General features: G+C 42.8%; 1 protein-coding gene across 5 annotated transcripts in view; it reads left to right on the top strand.

Annotated features, from left to right (window-relative positions):
* NCOA2 (nuclear receptor coactivator 2) overlaps positions 1-20213 on the top strand; it is a 286067-nt gene that overhangs the window by 252812 nt on the left and 13042 nt on the right. For all 5 annotated transcript variants that reach the window (XM_034668162.1, XM_034668163.1, XM_034668161.1 and 2 more), the window contains 6 exons: positions 2292-2507; positions 5567-5696; positions 13245-13410; positions 16423-16701; positions 17405-17482; positions 19155-19389. In XM_034668162.1, the coding sequence (XP_034524053.1) occupies positions 2292-2507; positions 5567-5696; positions 13245-13410; positions 16423-16701; positions 17405-17482; positions 19155-19389 (1104 nt within the window). The remainder of the gene's footprint in view (positions 1-2291; positions 2508-5566; positions 5697-13244; positions 13411-16422; positions 16702-17404; positions 17483-19154; positions 19390-20213) is intronic.

Raw genomic sequence — 20213 nt, 5'->3', positions numbered from 1 at the left:
CACATTTGCTAAGTGGTGATCAGTGTCATCGTGGCCACCACAGTCCCAAACTTCCATCTAATTAAGGCTAGAAATCATCTTAGCAGCAATGATTGCTATTACCGCCATGTCCTGTACCCTATAATACTATTTATCACAGACCTACTAGCAGGATGCTGAGTTTCCTAATGAGACCTACTCACAATTTACAACCTTCTTCCTTTGTCAAAATGAAGTACTCAGGAAAAAGGCATTGAAAGAAATAGATATTATAAAAAGAATTTATATTTGTGTATGTTTAGTTCTTGGGTTTTTTTTTTCCTTTTAGCCTAGCCTATAATCTGTATATACACATTGGCATTTTAGACAGCTAATTGAAAATAAGAATTCAGTTTAAGAGGAAAAGTTGGATTTATTTATTTTTGGGTGTTGATGAGCAAGCAGTTCATGGGGGAAACGTGTACCATGCTGTCTTAAAATCGTTGAGTCCTTCAGCAAGTATTTATTGGGTGCCTACCATATGTGCCAGGCCCTGACTACTTCACTACTTTATATATTCACAGAAATGGGGGTCATATTAATTTTATAATTTAAGATAAAGTATTGATTTATAGAAACAAAATACTGCTTTATGCATCATTCTAGAACGGGAAAGAAGCCAGTGACTTGTTGAAAGTGCCTCCTTACTAGGAGAACACAAGAAGCTCTGAATTCTTATAGGGATCTTGGAGGGAGGAATTTAGGGGTACACCTATTTTCAAACCTGGGCAGCCTCGAGATCACTGGTATCCAGACTTCGAAGATCATACAGTGTCTGTGCTTCATTTCAAAAAAGAAAATGAAGAAGCCTGGAACAGACTGAGACCCCAGTTGTTACAACTGCAAGAATATTGTTGAATTGCGGGTCATTTTTCCTTCTGCTTTCTTGACTTGCTGTAATCTTGTTATATTATTTAGAGACTAGATTTTTGGAAAAATAAAATGCCTGTTCTCCCATAATACATTTGTGTAGTTCAAATTTAATCTTCAAATGGTTTTTTAAATATATATTACTATAATACTGTTCTAACTTTTTCAGTCGAATTAATCACCCTTTATTCCTAATCATCCTAACGTAGCACATTCTCATTTCACCAGTGAAAACCACCCACAATACATGTTCTCTCCATTTCTTAAATCTAGCCTATTTTTATTGTAATTAAAGTAAATGAAAGCAAGCCATCTATTTGAAAGCAGAACTTTTTTTTTTTTTTAAGATTTTATATATTTATTAGAGAGAGCGCGAGCGGTGGCAGGGAGAGGCAGAGGGAGAAGCAGACTCCCCACTGAGCAAGGAGCCTGGCATGGGGCTTGATCCCAGGACCCCAAGATCATGACCTGAGCCAAAGGCAGACGCTCAGCCAACTGAGCCACCCAGATGCCCCATAATGAAAGCAAAACTTTTATATAGCCATCATTAAACATTTTGAAATGCAAGGTTCTCACTTGGAGTTTTTCCCCTTTAGAATATCAAATCTTAGCCAATATTTGGCCATTGTCAGCATCCCGAGGGGCCAGGCCAGAGAGAGCAAACACTTGATCCTGCTTGGAGTATTGCGCTGTTATTGTTAAGTGTGGCCAAATAACTGTTAATATCTCAAGTATAAAAAGATTTTTACCAATCTGTCTAACCATTCTAGATCTATTTGATCAGGAATGTGGTGGTCCAGGTATATGGAAGTTCCCTATAAGTAGGAGTTCCCTTGCCTTGGATATAAAAAGCGGTGGTAAGAAAGATCCTGTAATTTCTTCATGTTTTAGAGGCTACCGTTGTCAGTTTTGAAGCTTGACAAATTACAGTACTCTGAAAGGGATCTGAGGATTTAAAAATGTGACATCAACTTCATGGGATATTCTGTGATTTGGATTTATAACTAGAGTATTGATTATCAGTTTAAACCTTGTTTCTCTTAGCCTCACCTCCCTTTTGGAAAGTAAAGCATTGACGTGTAGATCAGCTAATGTGATTCACTTCCTGAGGAAGGAAGTTGGGGTTATCCACACACCACAGCACCTGTTTCTAAGTACATATGGGAACAATTTTAACAGCTTTTCCGAACCATGAAGAGTGGCAAGTCTGTGCTTTGAAAAACTGTAGAAATTGCCAACTCTTGTTTCTTAGCCAAGGGTCCCGCGTCTGTCCCAACGAGGGTGTTACCTATTGGGCTGTGTATTACAGAATGATCGTCTTACACAGAGTAAGATCATCTGGTGTTCACATGTGCTATATTTTCAGTTACTCCATGTCTCAGTTTCCTTTGGCTTGCCTGCAGGAATGATTGGTAGTAATGCTTCCCGGCCCACTATGCCATCTGGGGAATGGGCACCACAGAGTTCTGCTGTGAGAGTCACCTGTGCTGCTACCACCAGTGCCATGAACCGGCCAATCCAAGGAGGTATGATTCGGAACCCAACAGCCAGCATCCCCATGAGACCCAACAGCCAGCCTGGCCAAAGACAGATGCTTCAGTCTCAGGTCATGAACATAGGTAAGGTAGTTCTAGTGCTCTTTTTTTTTTTTTTTTAAAGATTTTATTAATTTGAGAGAGAGCGTGCACAAGCGGGGGCAGGGATGGGGACAGAGGGAGAGGGAGAAGCAGACTCCCTGCCGAGCAGGGAGCCCGATGTGGGGCTCAATCCCAGGACCCAAGATCATGACCTGAGCCGAAGGCAGACGCTTAATTGAGCCCCTCTAGTACTCTTTACTTTTAATCTCCATGCTTTCTTAGAAGAGAGTAACAGCTCCAAAATTTCTTTCAAGATACACTCTTCATTTGCACTTTAGGTGATTCCCCTCATGTCAAGCTGTCATAAGTGAGATTTTGCTGGAACTCTGTATAGAATCATAGAATCTAGAAAGCTTTCTAGTTACATTACAGAACTGACCACCTTTGTGGTATTTTATTTTTATTAAATTACCTAATTTCTGCCTTTGGAGGGAGTGAATTGGAGTGTCACACTGTAAACGTTATACATATGATAGTTTCTAAAAATATTTCAGTGTTACAGCAATTCTTCCTAACTCTGGGTGATCATCAGAATCATCTCAGGACATTAAGATGCAGATTCTTGGGCCACCATCCTAGACTATTAGACTGTCCAGGGTCCTCACTGGACAGTCTTCTAGAACATCCCAAAAAATGTGAGGACTGCTAAATTCTATTTGGATACAGTTCACATGTTATTAAAATTAATGGCCTGATACATTATACGACACCATTTGTATGAAGTGCCCAGAATAGACAAATCTGTAGAGAAAGAAAGTAGTAGGTAAGTGGTTGGCTAGGGCTTGGGGTATGGGGGACATGGAGAGTGACTCCTAATGGTCATGGGGTTTCTTTTGGGAGGAATAAAAAACGGCCTAAACCTGATTGTCATAATGGTTGTACAACTCTGCAAATGTACTGAAACCCACTAAGCCATATACTTTAAACGGGTGAATTGTGTGGCACGTCAATTACATCTCAGTAAAACTGTTATTTAAAAAAAAAATTAATGGTCTGTACAACTCATACTTGAGATTATTTTCTTAGTCATTGACATATTAACCTTCTAAATCTTGCACATTAGCATAATTCAGATAAGTTAATGTTTATGTACTTTTTCATATACTTAGATATTGCACAATGAGTAAGCGCTAAATCATTAACGGAAAGGTACCAGGATTGTTTTGACAAGACAACGCAGAATTCTCATCCTACCTCTGGCCTCCGCTTTCCTACCTAGTTATGTAATTGCTCAGCACATTTTGGCTTATTTCTGAGAGGTGACGTTCAGAAAGCCTTTCTACAGAGAATGTACTTCAAATTGATGAGCGGTTTCCAAACATAAATTCATATAATTTGAGGCTTCTATGGAACAATGATCAAAATCACCAGATTTTCATGCAAAATTAAGTGGGGAAATTTTTTAATGTATTGATTCATTCATTTAAATATCATAATTAAGGGGTACCTAGCTGGCTCAGTTGGTAGAACATGTGACTCTTGAGCTCAGGATCGTGAGTTTGAGCCCTAGGTTGGATATAGAGGTTACTTGAAGAAAAAAAAAGAATAAATAAATATCATAATTAATAAATCCCTTAATCCAGAAATTTAATATATTCTCCATATTTCTTTATTGAAGGGTACCTTACCTGGCCTTTGAGCTGTGTATTGTGTAGCTGAATTTCTCTGATTTCTAATAAATTCAAAAAAGCCCTGAACTCAACAGAAAATTATCTATTGGAAGACAGGTCTACAGATGGGGATAACAATAAAATCATTGAAAAGCTCATGTCATCCATTAGCTTTAAACCTCTAAAAAGAACTTCTAAGAAAGAGCACATCTGAGTTGTCTGGGCCTTCTTTCTGTTTGACCCTCTCTCCTGGAAGAGCCCACTGAATTACAGTTAATAAAAGCTCAGGAACAAGTGATCTAGCACTTCTCAGAAGTATGATCCAGGACCCTGATGCCTTTTCAGGGGGTTTGCAAGGCTAAACTATTTCCATAATAATCCTGAGACACTTCTGGCCTTTGTCACTCTCCCCTCTCACAAGCGGGCAGCCGAGTTCTGGAAGTTACCATGCTGTGCGATGCTGCCGTAGGTGGGGTGTGGGAGCACGCAGGAGTCTCTGGCTCTCCTCTTGCAGTCCAGACATTAAAGTGATTGCCACAAATGTAGAACAATGCCAATAATAGGGTTTTTTCATTTCTTATTTTAAAAATTTGTTTAGGGGCACCTGGGTGGCTCAGTCAGTTAAGTGTCTGCCTTCGGCTCAGGTCATGATCCCAGGGTCCTGGGATCGAGCCCCACATCAGGCTCCTTGCTCAGCGGGGAGTCTGCTTCTCCCTCTGCCTCTGCCGCTTCCCCTGCTTTGCTCTCTTGTTCTCTCTGTCAAATAAGTAAATAAAATCTTTAAAAGAACAAAAGAAATACTTGTTTATATTAACACATAGTGGATTTATTGTAATTATTTTAAATGAATGAATAATTGTTTTTTTCTACATTCCAATGTTAATTTCCCATACAGTAAGTAAGTGTCAGTAAGATATAACCCACATAAACAAAACTAAAAGGTCAGGGTGCCTGGGCGCCTGGGTGGCTCATCAGTTAAGCCTCTGACTCTTGATTTTGGCTCAGGTCATGATCTGAGGGTCATGAGATTAAGCCCCCCCACTCCACCCACCCCACCGCCGATGGGCTCTGTACTCAGTGGAGAGTCTGCTTGAGATTCTCTCCCTCTCCCTCTGCCCCTCCATCCCTCCCCCTTGCTCGCTCTCNGCTCCCCCCAAAAAAAAAAAAAAAAAAGGCTATAAAAGGTCTTCATTGCAAAAAGTTTAGAGCTCTCACTCTAGATATTACCTAAAGTGGATGATAAGCTTTGATATTTATTGCCTTTGTTTCTATTTCAGAACAAAAATTCGGTCTTATTATTTTCACCTAATTATTATTGCATCTCTCTTTTTCATTTTATGTAAACCAGGTATTTCACTTTATATTACATAGCAGAAATTTCCCTGACGACAAGTTGTAAAGTTTTTGGATTTTTGTCTTCTCCCTTTTTAGGGCCATCTGAATTAGAGATGAACATGGGGGGGCCTCAGTATAGCCAACAACAAGCTCCTCCAAATCAGACTGCCCCGTGGCCCGAAAGCATCCTGCCTATAGACCAGGCATCTTTTGCCAGCCAAAACAGGTGAGTCCTGAACAGCCAGGAAATCCAAGAGAACAGTGGTTTCATGATGAGTTCTGTAAGTTATTTTAGACCTCTGCCAGAAGTTAATCTTTTCCCCCTAAATAGTTGGTCCTGGCCAGTTTTCGTGTATTCAGACTATATCATCAGTTATTGGGACAGGAGGTGTAAGGGAGGGAGAAATCCAAAAATCAGTTGGACCTAGGGCATGTCTTTAAAAAGTTATAATTTAGTTGGAAAATAAGATATACATTAATAACTGTAACATAAGGTAATGTGTACTACAAATGCCATAAGAAAAATAAAACAACTTGGGAGAGCTCATCTAAACGGAGTGATAGAGAGGGCTTCAGAGTCTGGAAGGCAAGATATAATTCAGGAGGCAGAGAAGGCCAGAAGCCAGTCCAGCGGGAAAGCAGCATACTCAGACCTGAGTGTCACAGAAACAACTCGTGCTGAGGGTAACAGAGAATTGTCTAGTTTTCTATTAACATATATTTTACCACTTAAAACAGTATAGTAAAGGCAGTATGAGAAGATTTGGCAGGAAGAGGAGATTAGTAATAGATTTATAGAAGGTCTTAAATACCAAACTCTGAAGAATTCAGGCTTTTTTCATTAAACCATTGAAAATTTTTTTGAAAAAGGAAGTGGTATGTGATCATGTTTGATTGAGATTTTTTGGTTCTAATTATCAGTCTTAATAATTTTTCTTTGTGGGTGATCTTTTCTCTCCAGCCGCTTTTGGAAATATTCTTCGTATTTTCTGTATTGTACCTTTACTACAATGTGTCTAGGTGTGGATTTACTTACACTGCTTGGTATTTGGTATGTGCTGTACTTTTTTTAATCTGTACATTCATGGTTTTTTCCATCAGTTCTGGAAAATTTATAGGCATTGTCTATATACTGCACCCTCTTCATTTTCTCTATTCTTTCCTTCTGGGATTCTGGTTAGATATATGTTACATCTTCTCTGCCTCCACTGGATTTTTTAAAATTCTACCTTCCAGGAGCACCAGGGAGGCTCAGTCAGATAAACGTCCAACTCTTGGTTTCGGCTCAGGTCATGATCTCAGGGTTGTGAGATCAAGCCCCGTGTTAGGCTCTGTGCTGGGTGTGGAGCCTGTTTGAGATTCTCTCTCCCTCTCCCTCTCCCCCCCAAAATAAACTCTCCTTTCTTAATCCGTGTATTTTCCATCTCCTCATCTCTGAATAGTATGTCAGGATAATTTATCATCCAGTTCCTTAATTACCTCTTCAGCTGTGTTTAGTCCAGTTACGTTCTTCATTTCTGAAAGTTTGATTGAGCTGGTCTGTTTTTCACAGCCTTGTCGTTCGCTTATTTTTGTGGTTCCATCTTTATATCTGTAAGCATTATGTTCATCATTATTTTCTGAATTTCTTTATCTGATAATTCCAATATCTAGATTTTTCGAGGTCTAGGGGCACCTGGGTGGCTCAGTTGGTTGAACATCTGCCTTTGGTTCCAGTCATGATCTCAGGGTCATGAGATCGAGTCCTGCATCAGGCTCTGTGCTCATCGGGGAGTCTGCTTGGGATTCTCTCTCTCTCTCTTCCCCTCCCCCCACTTTGTGTTCTCTCCCTGTCTCTCAAATAAATAAATAAATCTTAAAAAAAAAAAATTCAGGTTTCAGAGTGAGGCCTATTCCAAGACATAACACTTTTGTCATAGACAGCACTGCACAGCTCAGAATTGTGGTATGGTACTCGTCTTCCTTTCTGTATCTTAAGGGAGAGTAAAAGATTCAAAAGATTCAGTGAAGTTTGAAAACAGACAAACAAAAACCCCCCAGAATATCAAAAGATGACTATGTGCCCAGCAATGAGATATATGAGGAAAAGTCGGGGGCTAGTTATTTCACTACAAGAAAATTAGGGAAGGTGCTTAATAACGGTCTCAAGGAGATAAAGAAGGAGGGCTGGTTGCTTACCAGCTGTATTCCTTTCACTTAGGAGGAGAAACTAGTGTTTTCAAACCCTGCAGTGCCTATGAATCACCTCTGGGGTCTCATTACAAGGTGGGTCTGCTTGGGACCCAGGGCTCTGCATGTCTGACAAGCCCCGGAAGATCCCAGCATCTCTGGCCCCCCCACTGCACGCGGAGCAGAAACGCGACAGGAGAAGGACAGAGCAAGGAGCACACGCAGCCCTGTGCAGCCTCCGTCAGTGCGTCTGCTTGGCAGTAGAGCCTCACCCGAATAACCACTGTAGTCGTACTCGGAAGTCGTACTTTTTCAGGGTTCTTCCAGTTCATTGAGTCTAATTTCATGGTGTCAGTGAGTGTTAGGCTTTTTCTAAATATGTTTATTTGGTATGTTAAAAAGCCACCCATTTCCATGGAAACTGGCACGTAATAAAAATGCAGTACAGTAATTAAATCCAGCACCTGACCGTTGTTTTGGATGAAATGTCAAAGATCGGTTCCTAGAGAATACTAGGCCCAGAGTTAGCATTTTCACTGTTGCCCAAACAGATGAGCCTTCTGTTCAAACAAAACTGGAAGAGTGCCAGACCCTGTACTGAGCCGAGTCACAAGTGCGTCGGTGTGCTGTGCAAGTTTCTGGGGCTGGGCACCGCCCCTCTTCTGCCCTCGTGCAGTGACACTGTGTCAGTTTTCTTCGTATGACAACTGTGTGGACAAAACAAAACATTTTCATCACTTTTAAAGTTACTTCAGTTTTTCCAGCCACTTACCCCCCCATCTTTTATTCTGAATAATTCAGTTTGAAAGAAACTTACGACCAACTTGATGGTAATCTTCCTGTCATAGGCATTCAGAAGTGAGGGATAACAAAGGTTCTAACCACATCTCTCTTTTGTTTTTTGTTTTTTTTAAAGATTTTATTTATTTATTTATTTATTTATTTATTTATTTATTTATGACAGAGAGAGACAGCCAGCGAGAGAGGGAACACAGGCAGGGGGAGTGGGAGAGGAAGAAGCAGGCTCCCAGCGGAAGAGCCTGATGCAGGGCTCGATCCCAGAACGCTGGGATCACACCCTGAGCCAAAGGCAGACGCTTAACGACTGCACCACCCAGGCACCCCCACATCTCTCTTTTGAAAAGAAAAGCAGACATAATAAAAAATTTAAAAAAGAAGGAAGGAAGGAAAGAAAGAAAAAGAAAGAAAGAAAGGAAGGCAGTGCTTTATTGTCCTTTTTTTTTTTTTTTTTTTTTTTTAACATCCCCTTCCTCAATATCGTCATTAGCATTTCCTAGTCTTACTGCCTCCCTGTTTGGGATAGGTTTGTCATGTTTCCTGATCCTGGCATTACTTTATGCACACATCTCACAAAGACTGTAGGCTAGCCCTTAAATTGCAAACATATTCTCATACTCATGTATTTATAGCTGAATTTCTCTTTTCTGTAGTTTCGTTGTGTTTTATTTTCCTTGATGTAGTATGTGAAAGAGATATTTAAAATACAGCCCCAAATTTATGGATGATTTTTTGAAGATTTCTGTTGGATTTATAAAAGTGATTTTCTCTTGAAATATAGTAGCTGCCTTCTATGAAAAACTTGCTTTCACAGTAAGTTCAAAATTCCTGAGTTTATTTGGTTTTCTTTGGTTTGAAATGCTTCTAAGTAAGGTTGCTTTTGTTATTTCTTACCATGTGGTAGCCATTACTTTTTTGTGGAATTTTGAAGATATGAAAAGTAATGGTAATGGTGTGGTTTCTCAGACATGAGCTCAGAATTGACCTTATTCCCCTTCTTATCACCATCCTTACTCTTTTGCTAGTTCATAAATAAAAGTGTAGATTTCAAGAAACAAGGTTTCGATTGATGATGGATTTATCTTTTGCTAGTTTATTTTTTTTTAAAGATTTTATTTATTTATTCGACAGAGATAGAGACAGCCAGGGAGAGAGGGAACACAAGCAGGGGGAGTGGGAGAGGAAGAAGCAGGCTCATAGCGGAAGAGCCTGATGTGGGGCTCGATCCCACAACGCCGGGATCACGCCCTGAGCCGAAGGCAGATGCTTAACCGCTGTGCCACCCAGGCGCCCCTATCTTTTGCTAGTTTATTAATGTTTTTGCACCAGCCTGTGGCCTGTGTGTGTTCTTTCGTTAATTCCTCGAATTTCATCCTGGTGTTAATATTATAATGTCTGTCAGATGCTGTCTAGATTGTAACTGTGTTTTTTCTGTTTTTTTTAAGATTTTTTTTGTCAGAGAGAGCACAAGCAAGGGGAGCGGTAGGCAGAGCAAGCAGAGGGAGAAGCAGGCTCCCCGCTGAGCAAGGATCCTGATGCAGGATTCGATCCGGAGACTCCAGGATCATGACCTGAGCCGAAGGCAGACACTTAACCTACTGAGCCACCCAGACACCCCTGTAACTGTATTTGTAATTGCTCAAAATGCAGGGTAATAAGTAGGCATTTATAAAGTTGGAGTTGAAAGTGTGGATTTTCCATAAGCCAGTCATATTATGCTGTCTCTGAGGGAAGTGAGAGACTCATGGTCTGCCCAAGTTTATCATACCAAGCTACAGCACAGTGTATTTTTCTGAGTACTAGGTACGATATCCTGGCTAGATCAGGAGCCTTTTATTTTCAGTCAACTGGAAATTTGCTGAACCAACTAGTTTCAAGAACTGGGCCAACGAGATTTAAGATCTCCTCACTGGATATGGTCCAAGGTTGATGTTTTTAACATAAATACCAATATCACTTTGAAGTGAAAAAGAGAGGGGGAAGCATGGAATGACAAGTCTTGGCCTTAAAATGGTGTAGAAAGCATCTTCTGGAAAAAGATCAATTGCCCAGAGTGGCTGGGGCTCACAGGGAAGTTGTGGACACTGCGTTTGGAAAGGTTCAGCTTTACCAAACTGTATGTGTCCTTAAATTCCACCACCACCACCTGTCCAGGGACACAGACATTTTCCTGGAGAAGTGAAATAAGAATTTTGAGTTGGCTCAGTAAAGTTTGTTTTAGGAAAAGCAACCTGACAACATTGAGTAAGGAGAATTGGAGAGAGGCTGTAAGCAGGCAAGTATCTTGAGAGTCCTGGCCCGAGTCGATGAGGGCCTTGACCAAAGTAGGAAGGCCTGGAGGTACTGTTTGACTTTACAGTCTGTATCATGAAAAATTGGTTTGATGTTTTTTTTTTTAATTAAGAAAAGAAAAGCATGGGATAAAAATGGGTTATTTTATTATGCTGGATATTGTTTTAAATGCAAATAAGCATTTGCATTAGTTTTGTTTTGTTTTGTTTTTTCCCTTTATGCATTTGGATGTATCTTTCCTAGGGTGGTGGTGTCTTGCAAAGGGCGACCTTCCCATCTGATACTGGGTTTCAGTCTGATGCAAAACTGGGGAGTCTGGGTTCATGTGGAACCCTCACCCTTCCCAGAGTTAAGAGAGTAGATCTCAGGGGCACCTGGGTGGCTCAGTTGGTTAAGCATCTGCCTTTGGCTCAGATCACCATCCCAGGGTCAGCAGGGAGCCTGCTTCTCCCTTTCCCATTCCCCCGGCTTGTGTGCTCTCTCTGTCAAATAAGTAAATCTTTTTTTAAAAAGAGAGATTTCACCTTCACCTGTCATCAGTGAAGGGGGGTGCTTGTGTGGGAAGAAACTGAAGTTGAAAATGAGGGAATAAAGCTAGACAAAGAAAATCCTTTAATGCCTCATGTAACTAGCCTCTTTGGGGAATGAGGTCGCAGGTATAAGCAATTTGGTAAATAGACAACATCCACTCTTGGCTGACTTGAACTCTTTTTCCACAGAATTTAACCACATCCAAATGTTGGTCACTCCTCTGGGGAATTTCCTCCTCGTTTTGCTTCTGTGACATGCGGTTCTGTGGTTTTTCTCCCCCTTGTTGCCACTTTTCTACATCTGCTCCTCCCTCCCACTCCCTAAGTATAGCAGTAGCAGAGTGATCTGATCACCCTTGTGTTTCAAAACTTAGTTCTGGGAGAGCGCGAATGCCGGAGAAGCAGGAAGGGCAAGAGGAGCCGTTTCCAGTAGTGATGTCTTACTGAGAAGCAAGGCAATGACAGGGAGAAGAGGCAGGTTCAGAAAAGGCCCCAGAACAGGGGAGTGCGAGTCTCCGAGAGTGGCATTTGCCTTTAGCAACGCGGGACCCTTTGAATGGACAGGGTTGGCTGCGTCGCACACTGCTTGGCACTTGGCGGTGGCCGCACAGCCAGGTTGCAGGGGCTCAGAGGCGGTGGAAATGCGGGCTTGGAGCCAGGGACAGCCGGTGAGCAGTGTCACCTAGCGTGCGCTTAATTGGGCAATTTTCTTTACAAGTTACTAGGGATAAATGGAGAGTATAAATTGTTTTTTAATGCACCATGTTATAACTGTTTGAAATTAATTGTTGGCTTTAATAGTCAGCATTTCAGGACTCTAGGCCAGAGTGGCATATTAAGCTGTCTTTAGAAAACATGGCATATGAAATTGGGTTAGATAGATAACTTCATCCTTTGATGGATCTATTCTCACTTGCTTAAGAATGAAGCTACTTACTCAGAAACTTTTCTTTTCTCCAGAACATCATATGGTAACTCTTAAGAGTACAAATTAGACTCTTTTGGCAAAATACAAGTGTCATTTTCCCTTCTGATATTAAACTAACTCAGAAGCTCTTTTTAAACACCCCCCAACTTGTCAATTGATTTAAATTATAGGAGTTTTATATACCATAGAGTTTGGAATTTAGTGTTACAGTTATATCACCTATGACCTTATATAATAACAAATACAATTTGTACATTCATGATCTACTTTTCTTGACTCCCTAACTCAGAACGGCCGAGAGCCAAACTTCCTGAGGGCTTTAATAAATGTTCACAAGGCCTGCGTATACATAACTAAGAAATTTCCTATTAGTCCAGCCAAAGTTAGTCTAGCAACAGCTGAATTCAAAAAAAATAATATAGCTTTTATGCTTATAGGTCTCTGGTCTCTCCCAGGTGGGTCATCACAGCCTCGTATGAAATAAGACTGTTCAAGCAAATTTGTCTTTCCTACTAAAGTTCAGAAAAATCCTTTGATTACTTCAGGGCAAAGCAAATATATAGATGCCTGAGAAATCAGTGTAGATTTGTGGAAAACAGTAATCAGGCGGGCCCTGAAACCGCGCAGGTCTGTGCTGGCCCCCCAGCTTCGCGGCAGCTGCTCGTGTGATCTCCAGCACATGGCTTAGCCTCCCGAAGCCTCAGTTCTGCCAGCTTTACTTGAATAGCTCTTATTTTTAGAAGTATTTGTCTTATTACAGGATAATTATGCAGTTATTTATTTAGCTTGGCCAACTTTAAAGTGGGGGCAATAAAAACAAAAATCATACAAAAATCATACATCAGATGCCTCGATTTGGGTCTGGCCAGTGTTAGGCACTGAATAGAGTGTCTGTTATTGTGTGTTGTCATTTTGTTCTATGTCTGGCTGTTACAGTGTTTATTACAAAGACCCTGGAAGTCAACTGGTTGACTTCCGTCAACTTTTAAGAGAAAAAACATGTTCTCTAATCAACTGACTTTTCCATGGGCCCAAGGTGAAGCTTGTTTCTTTACAGGCAGCCATTTGGCAACTCTCCAGATGACCTGCTGTGTCCACATCCTGCCGCAGAATCTCCAAGTGATGAGGGAGCTCTCCTGGACCAGCTCTATTTGGCCTTGCGGAATTTCGATGGCCTGGAGGAGATTGACAGAGCTCTCGGGATACCAGAACTGGTCAGCCAGGTACGCGCCGAGGGAGGCTGGTGGGGGCCTAGCACTCTCGTGGGCACGAAGTTGTCCATTTTCTTTTGTTACAGATGATCTGCAGTCTGCTTTTTTAGAATACTTCTTTACCTCATAACAAGCTAGCTCTGTTTTCTTCCTTGCCCTCCTTGTTACCCCCACATAAACTTTTGCCTAAGAGTGGAAAACACTGAAAATGTGCTTTACGTATACTTTGGTTATTGAGCTGAAAGGCAGAAAGTCAAGGCCAGCTCACCTAATGACACGGAGGGACCCACGAGGAGCAGAGAACAGAAGTCAAGAACAGAGCATTGCTGGTCCAATGACCTAGAACCCTTTCATCTAAAAAACCAGGCCGTATCCGTGATCATCCTATTAAATCTTTACACTTGTGGGCTGGTGATTGGAAGCTGTTGTGCTGAAAGAATACTTTGCACGTGAGTTAGCGGAAGTCATTTTAGAGGCAGCTGCGGTTCATTAGTCATCTTTACCTTTGTGTGGGTTGAGCCCACAGTATTTGGGGGATATTTAAACATAAATGGGAATATAAGGAAGTTAACCGGTCTTAATGTGCTTATTTAGCTTTCCTCCTCCCGATAATTAGTTGGTTAAAGTAACTCTCTGCTTTAAAGAGCACTTTATAGCAATAATACAAGAAACAACGTAACCTAGTCTCATGGAATCACATAGTATTTTCTGTATCCAGCTACCCAGCTAAATTTGCAGGAAGCAGACATCCTGGTTTACTTTGTAAAGAGTAACAACCGCCACAGATTTTAAAAAATGATCACAGTCTTGGTACCGTCGTCTTCTTTTCTCAGCAGAAGTCCTCTCTATTTCTTACTGTTGAGAAGGACCTTCCCGTGTCCAGTGTACTTCCCAGACGTGCGGCGTGCTGGGAGGGTCTGTCAGAGAGGCAAGGCAGGGTCTCCGAAGCACAGAAACAGGACTGGCCTCACTCCCACAGTGCAGCAGACATCAGGGTGGGGGGTAAGACTTGTCAATTCATACCGAGAACAGCAGAACGGACAGAAATGACGTGAGAGGGCTACATGATTAACCTGAAGCAGATCGAGAAAGGGGCATGGGATTTAAACATTTCCTGTGTGGCCCGTATGCTTTGCCTCAGCAGTACTTAGAAGTCAGCCTCTTCAGTATAGTTATCCTCGAGTTTTGTCCAAGTGACATTTAAAAATGTGGCTATTGGGATTGCTGAGCGACTTGTAGCATTGTTTTTATCAAAGCTATGTCGTTTCATCATTAATATTTTTAGTCTCCCTTTTTTATCTATTTGTCATCTATTTTGTCTCATCACATCCATCGTCAGTATAGTATCATCATATTAAACTGAATTACAGAAACATTATTCAGTGGAGTCAGGAAGTGGAGAGTACAAATGGATTTATTTGTACACATCAGAGTTGTGTGTTTTCTTTAAAAATGGAAATTATTGGGCTGCCTGGGTGGCTCAGTTGGTTAAGCATCTGCCTTCAGCTCAGGTCATGATCCCAAGGTCCTGGAATCGAGCCCCGTGTTGGGCTCCCTGCTCAGCGGGAAGTCTGCTTCTCCCTCTCCCCCTGCTTGTGCTCGCACTCCCTCCCTCTCTCTCTCTCAAAGAAATAATAAATTTTTTTAAATCTTTAAAAATGGAAATTATTTAATTAAATTTCTTCTCTTAAAGATGGGCAAATATTTAAAGTTCTGTGATAGTTTTGTGGGTGTAGTTAGAGCAGTAATTCATTATTGAGTGGTTTCCCCTGGGTAGGTTTCATCCATATATATATATTTTTTAAGATTTTATTTATTTATTCGACAGAGATAGAGACAGCCAGCCAGAGAGGGAACACAAGCAGGGGGAGTGGGAGAGGGAAGAAGCAGGCTCCTAGCGGAGGAGCCATGTGGGGCTCGATCCCAGAATGCCGGGATCACGCCCTGAGCCGAAGGCAGACGCTTAACCGCTGTGCCACCCAGGCACCCCCATCCATATTTTTAACACTACGCTGGAGAGGGCAGCCGACCCAGTTCTCACGGGTGGGCCGCGGGGCCTCGCTGACAGTGAGCCCAGAGTCCTGGGCAGCACCAGGCCCCTGCTCTAACTTGGATAGACTGGTCTGAGTAAGGCCTAGGACATGGCTAAGCTAAAAAAAACCTTAAGAGATGCTTTTGCTGTTGGGTCCTTCCCTCCTTACATCCGGAGGTTTGGGGCAATCATCCTAGAAGTAGAAGGAAGAGAATTAGCCAGGTGCGCCTTTATGCCCTAGACACAGACATGGAGGGGCCACCTGGGTCTGAGGTGCTCCCCCTTGCATTAGTTCTGGATTTTCTACCCCTGCCTCGTTTGAGCCAGATAGATAAGGCAGCCGTAAGAAGTCAAGACCGACAAACACATTAAAGATGTCTAAAATGCTGGCAGCTGCAGAAAACAGTGACATAAAGGCAGTGTGTGATGCCGGTGAAGAGCTCAGGTGCCGAATCACAGCCTGGGTTGGAACCCACTACTTCACTAGCCGCACAGGCCTGCCGCAGCTTGCCTCATGTCTCCAGGCCTCAGTTTTTGTTAGCTGCAAAACAGGAATAGTGGTGGTAGGTACCCCAACACTGCTGATCGCAGCCAGGCACCAAGGTGGTTGTCTAATGAAAATGATTGATACAGGTATGCAAAATTAGTGAAAAAACCTAACACTTCTAGGGCACACTTGCATTTTAAAGTCCGGGTCAGTCCAATTGGCAGAGTGAGGAGGACGAGTCCCACCGTCAGGGCCTCGTTCTCCCTTCCCGTGGAAGAAGTGTTGCGGGGAGTCAGGCCCGACCCCGCTTCTCTCCACACACACGTGGGCGTGTTAAAGATATTCTCTAGGAAGGGAAGTGGAGTCAAGCTAAGGACCTTTGAGTAGTGAGTAAGTGTAAAAAGCTTCAAGTATATGACAGTGAAAACAAATCACCTTCTCTTACTCTGTTGTTTTTCATGTTTTATTTATCGGTTTGTGTGGTATCTGGGGGCTTTCTCCTCAGAGCCAAGCGGTGGATCCGGAGCAGTTCTCGAGTCAGGACTCCAACATCATGCTGGAGCAGAAGGCCGCAGTTTTCCCACAGCAGTACGCGTCTCAGGCACAGATGGCCCAGGGTAGCTACCCTCCCATGCAGGATCCAAACTTCCACACCATGGGACAGCGGCCGAGCTACGCCACACTCCGCATGCAGCCCCGGCCGGGCCTGAGGCCCACGGGCCTGGTGCAGAACCAGCCGAATCAGCTGAGGCTCCAGCTGCAGCACCGCCTCCAGGCACAGCAGGTGCGCTCTGCGCGGGTGCCGGGAAGTGGGCGGCCGGGGGCGGGCTGCTGCGAATGGCGTGACCTTCCTGTGTCCTTGGGGAGGGCTCACCACTCCTCCCGTCCCTTCCAGGATGACCCTCCGTCTCCTGCTCTTTTCTGCTTTCCTGAGTTTCCTTCCGTCTCCTCCGCTAACTCCGCTCCAGCAGAGTAGCTGTCCTTCTGTTTCCCGGCCCTGTTCGTTAACAGTTTAGCCGTGAGCTCTCTGAGTCTCCGTTTTCCTGTCTGTAAAATGGGGCCTTTTTATGGTGTAGCACAGTGTGTATGTGAGTAAAAGGGCCTCGCGTTTCTAACCCATTGTGAGCATTCAGGACAACAGTAACTCCTGTTCTTAGTCCTGTCTCATGACAGAAACGGTCACTCTTAGCTGACTGGTGGCAGAGCAGTGCTGCCTTATGAATACCTGGTTAGCTCAAGAAAATGTGTTCTCATTGAAACAAGCCTAGACAGATTTCCATAAACAGTCCAAAATGCCTTCTCTATTATAAGTAATGTGAAACCTTACTGATAATTAGCTTTCTAAGAGAGTTCAGCTGTAAACCATGTGGTTTCAATATCTAATGGCATTCAGAGGTTATGTTGGGGAGGGTGATTTCTCAAGAAAGGTGATTTAAAATACACTCTGTTTTAAAAATATATTGATTCTTCTGTGTGTATGCATTTAGAACCGCCAGCCACTTATGAATCAAATCAGCAATGTTTCCAATGTGAACTTGACCCTGAGGCCTGGAGTACCAACACAGGTAAGGAGCAGACCAGCCGTCAGCTATCACAGCATCTGTTGAATTTCTCTGTTATATCTTCCTCCTTGATCTTCTGTGCCAAGTAACTCAGAGGGCCATATGACCCGGACCAGCACCATGGATCTCTTTTGTCATTCAGACGTCCATCTAGCCCATCACTTTTTTTTTTTTTTTAAGATTCATTTATTGATTTCAGAGAAAAAGCAACGCTAGCTAGCATGCACGCTGAGGGGAAGAACAGAGGGACAGGGAGAGAGAGAGAGACTCAAGCAGGCTCCACACCGAGCGCGGAGCCCAACGCAGGGCTCAGTCTCACCACCCTGAGAGCGTGACTTGAGCTGAAACCAAGAGTCAGATGTTTAACTGCACCACTGAGGCGCCCCTAGCCTGTCACGTTTGTAGTTCCCTCCTAAACACTGCCTTTTCACTGCCAGCTCCAGTTGATTCTCATTATTTACTTTTGTTGTGTTCTATGAGATTAATGCAAACACTGAATTAGTGATTAGGAGAAATACAGGGTTCGGTTCCTGCCAGCCTGTGGTGACAGCATCGTCATCAGTCCATCAGTACAGAGTCGTGTTTCGTGTGTGTTTTGGTTTGAAGACACCTTATGTATATTACATAACAGTATATATTGTTGATTCGTTACCTTGAACTCCGCAGCACTATGACTCTTGCCTGAGTGAAGCTTATCTAACGTGGTTTTTCCCGTAAGGCACGCCACAGCCTCTTGTATTTAGGAACACGAGGCAGCACTTCAGCGCTACTCATAGGAACCACTGTAGACAGCGCACTCACCAGGGAAAAGCACTACAGAGTGAAAAACATGGAACTGAATAGTCCACAAAAAGGACACTTCTTCCCAGTATGAGGCTGAGGCAAGAAGGCAGCGTGTTGCCTTGTTTCAGCCTCAGGGGGGAATGATACCACCTTGGACATCTCAAATTTTTTTGCCTCTTGGCACGTGTCTGTAAATAATGGCAGTGCTGTGAATAATGAGTTGGGGGTTACAAATAAATTTTAGCAAGTAGGTAAGTTCACCAATATGGAATCCATGAATAATGAGGATTGACCATGTATTGCTCGGACCCCATAAACAGCCTTTGGCCTCTTGCTGGCAGCAAGCATTGGCACCCCTTCCCTGCATCCGTCCCTCCATTCCTCCTCGCTCTGCTCTGGCCTGTTTTGTATGTTCCCGTCACCCCCTTCTCCCTACACTCCCTGCTTTCTTCCTGCTTCTGTTCAGCCTTTTCCAAAGTGCTTCAAGCTACATTTTGACACTGAAAATTTGGTTTCACTTTAGACTTGATTGTCCCTTGCATGAGGCTCCAAATTGCCATCATTAAGGTTTATATGACATTTGTCTTACAGATGGGACTGGTATTTTGAGGTACTTTAGTTAACTGTGCCTCTCACAGTTGAGTTCCAAGTTAATTGAACTAACATTGAACTTACCCATGTAAGTCATTGCAGGGTTTCAGAAAAATCATCATCTCTATAGAAATTAGAAGTTCACATCTTCACCCATCAATTGTTCAACTCTAAAATGTTCTTTCCCTGTAATTTCATTTTCCAAATGATCTTGTCCTATTTCTAATACACAGTTTGTTTTTCGATCTCTGTCTTCCCCCAATGTTCCCTCTGTGTGTTCCTCACCTCACCGCCATTTTAGGCACCAATTAATGCACAGATGCTGGCCCAAAGACAGAGGGAAATCCTGAACCAGCATCTTCGACAGAGACAAATGCATCAGCAACAGCAAGTTCAGCAGCGAACATTGATGATGAGAGGACAAGGGTTGAACATGACCTCGAGCATGGTGGCTCCTGGTGGCTTACCAGCAACTCTGAGCAACCCCCGGATGCCCCAGGCAAATGCGCAGCAGTTTCCGTTTCCTCCGAACTACGGTACTGGGCTTCCATCCCCACCACCTTTCACCAGCCCTTCCAACCCCGGGGTCCCCCAGTCTTGGGTGTCAGCTCCTCTCTCACAGCTCTTTGCGTGGCTCCCAGATGAGTCTGGCTAACCAGGGAGTGATAGGCAACCTGGGAGGACAGCCCGGGCCTGTCAGGAGTCCCCAGGTCCAGCACAGAACCTTCCAGTCTCTCAGCGCAGGTACCACCTGCTGTCTGAGTGCAGCTCTTACTTAAGTGTGTGTGTGTGCAGTCCCTCAGGCGCGTGTGTGAGTGTGAATGAATATACATGTTTCTGTCAGCATCTGTACACACAGGTGCATAGCTGTGTATTTATATTGGAAAACCTCTGAGTCTGACTCAAACAAATCAATAGATACATACAAAATGTTGAAAGACCTCTGTAAATGCAAGTATTAGACATTCTATAATTTTTGAAAAAATGATACCAAATCTTTAATGAATAGATAATTCCTGAGAAGTGTTATCAAGAAACCCCAGTGGAAGGCCTCTTGGTTTTCTTTATATTGATTTGGTGTTTAATGTCAGTCTTAAGAGACAGGCATGTGATGCCGTAAACATTAATATTTGTGTGCATGTCATGTTCAGTTAATGGTTGAATTATTGATAACAGTAAGTGCTTATATTGTAATATCCTAAAGTTTTACCTATCTCTTGCCAGAGTTATCTATAAATATCAAGTCTGTGTGGTGCTTACATTTATGTCTCCTATTTCTTTAAAGAAACAGATACTATGCAGCTTTTCCTGTGTGATCATAAACTTTTCTTACACAGCTAATCTAAGTATCAGTTAAATC

The sequence above is a fragment of the Ailuropoda melanoleuca genome, chromosome 9 (assembly GCF_002007445.2).
Source record: "Ailuropoda melanoleuca isolate Jingjing chromosome 9, ASM200744v2, whole genome shotgun sequence".
NCBI classification, from domain to species: domain Eukaryota; kingdom Metazoa; phylum Chordata; class Mammalia; order Carnivora; family Ursidae; genus Ailuropoda; species Ailuropoda melanoleuca.
Note: the sequence above shows the minus strand (reverse complement) of the source record. Positions and strands in the feature narration are given on the sequence as shown.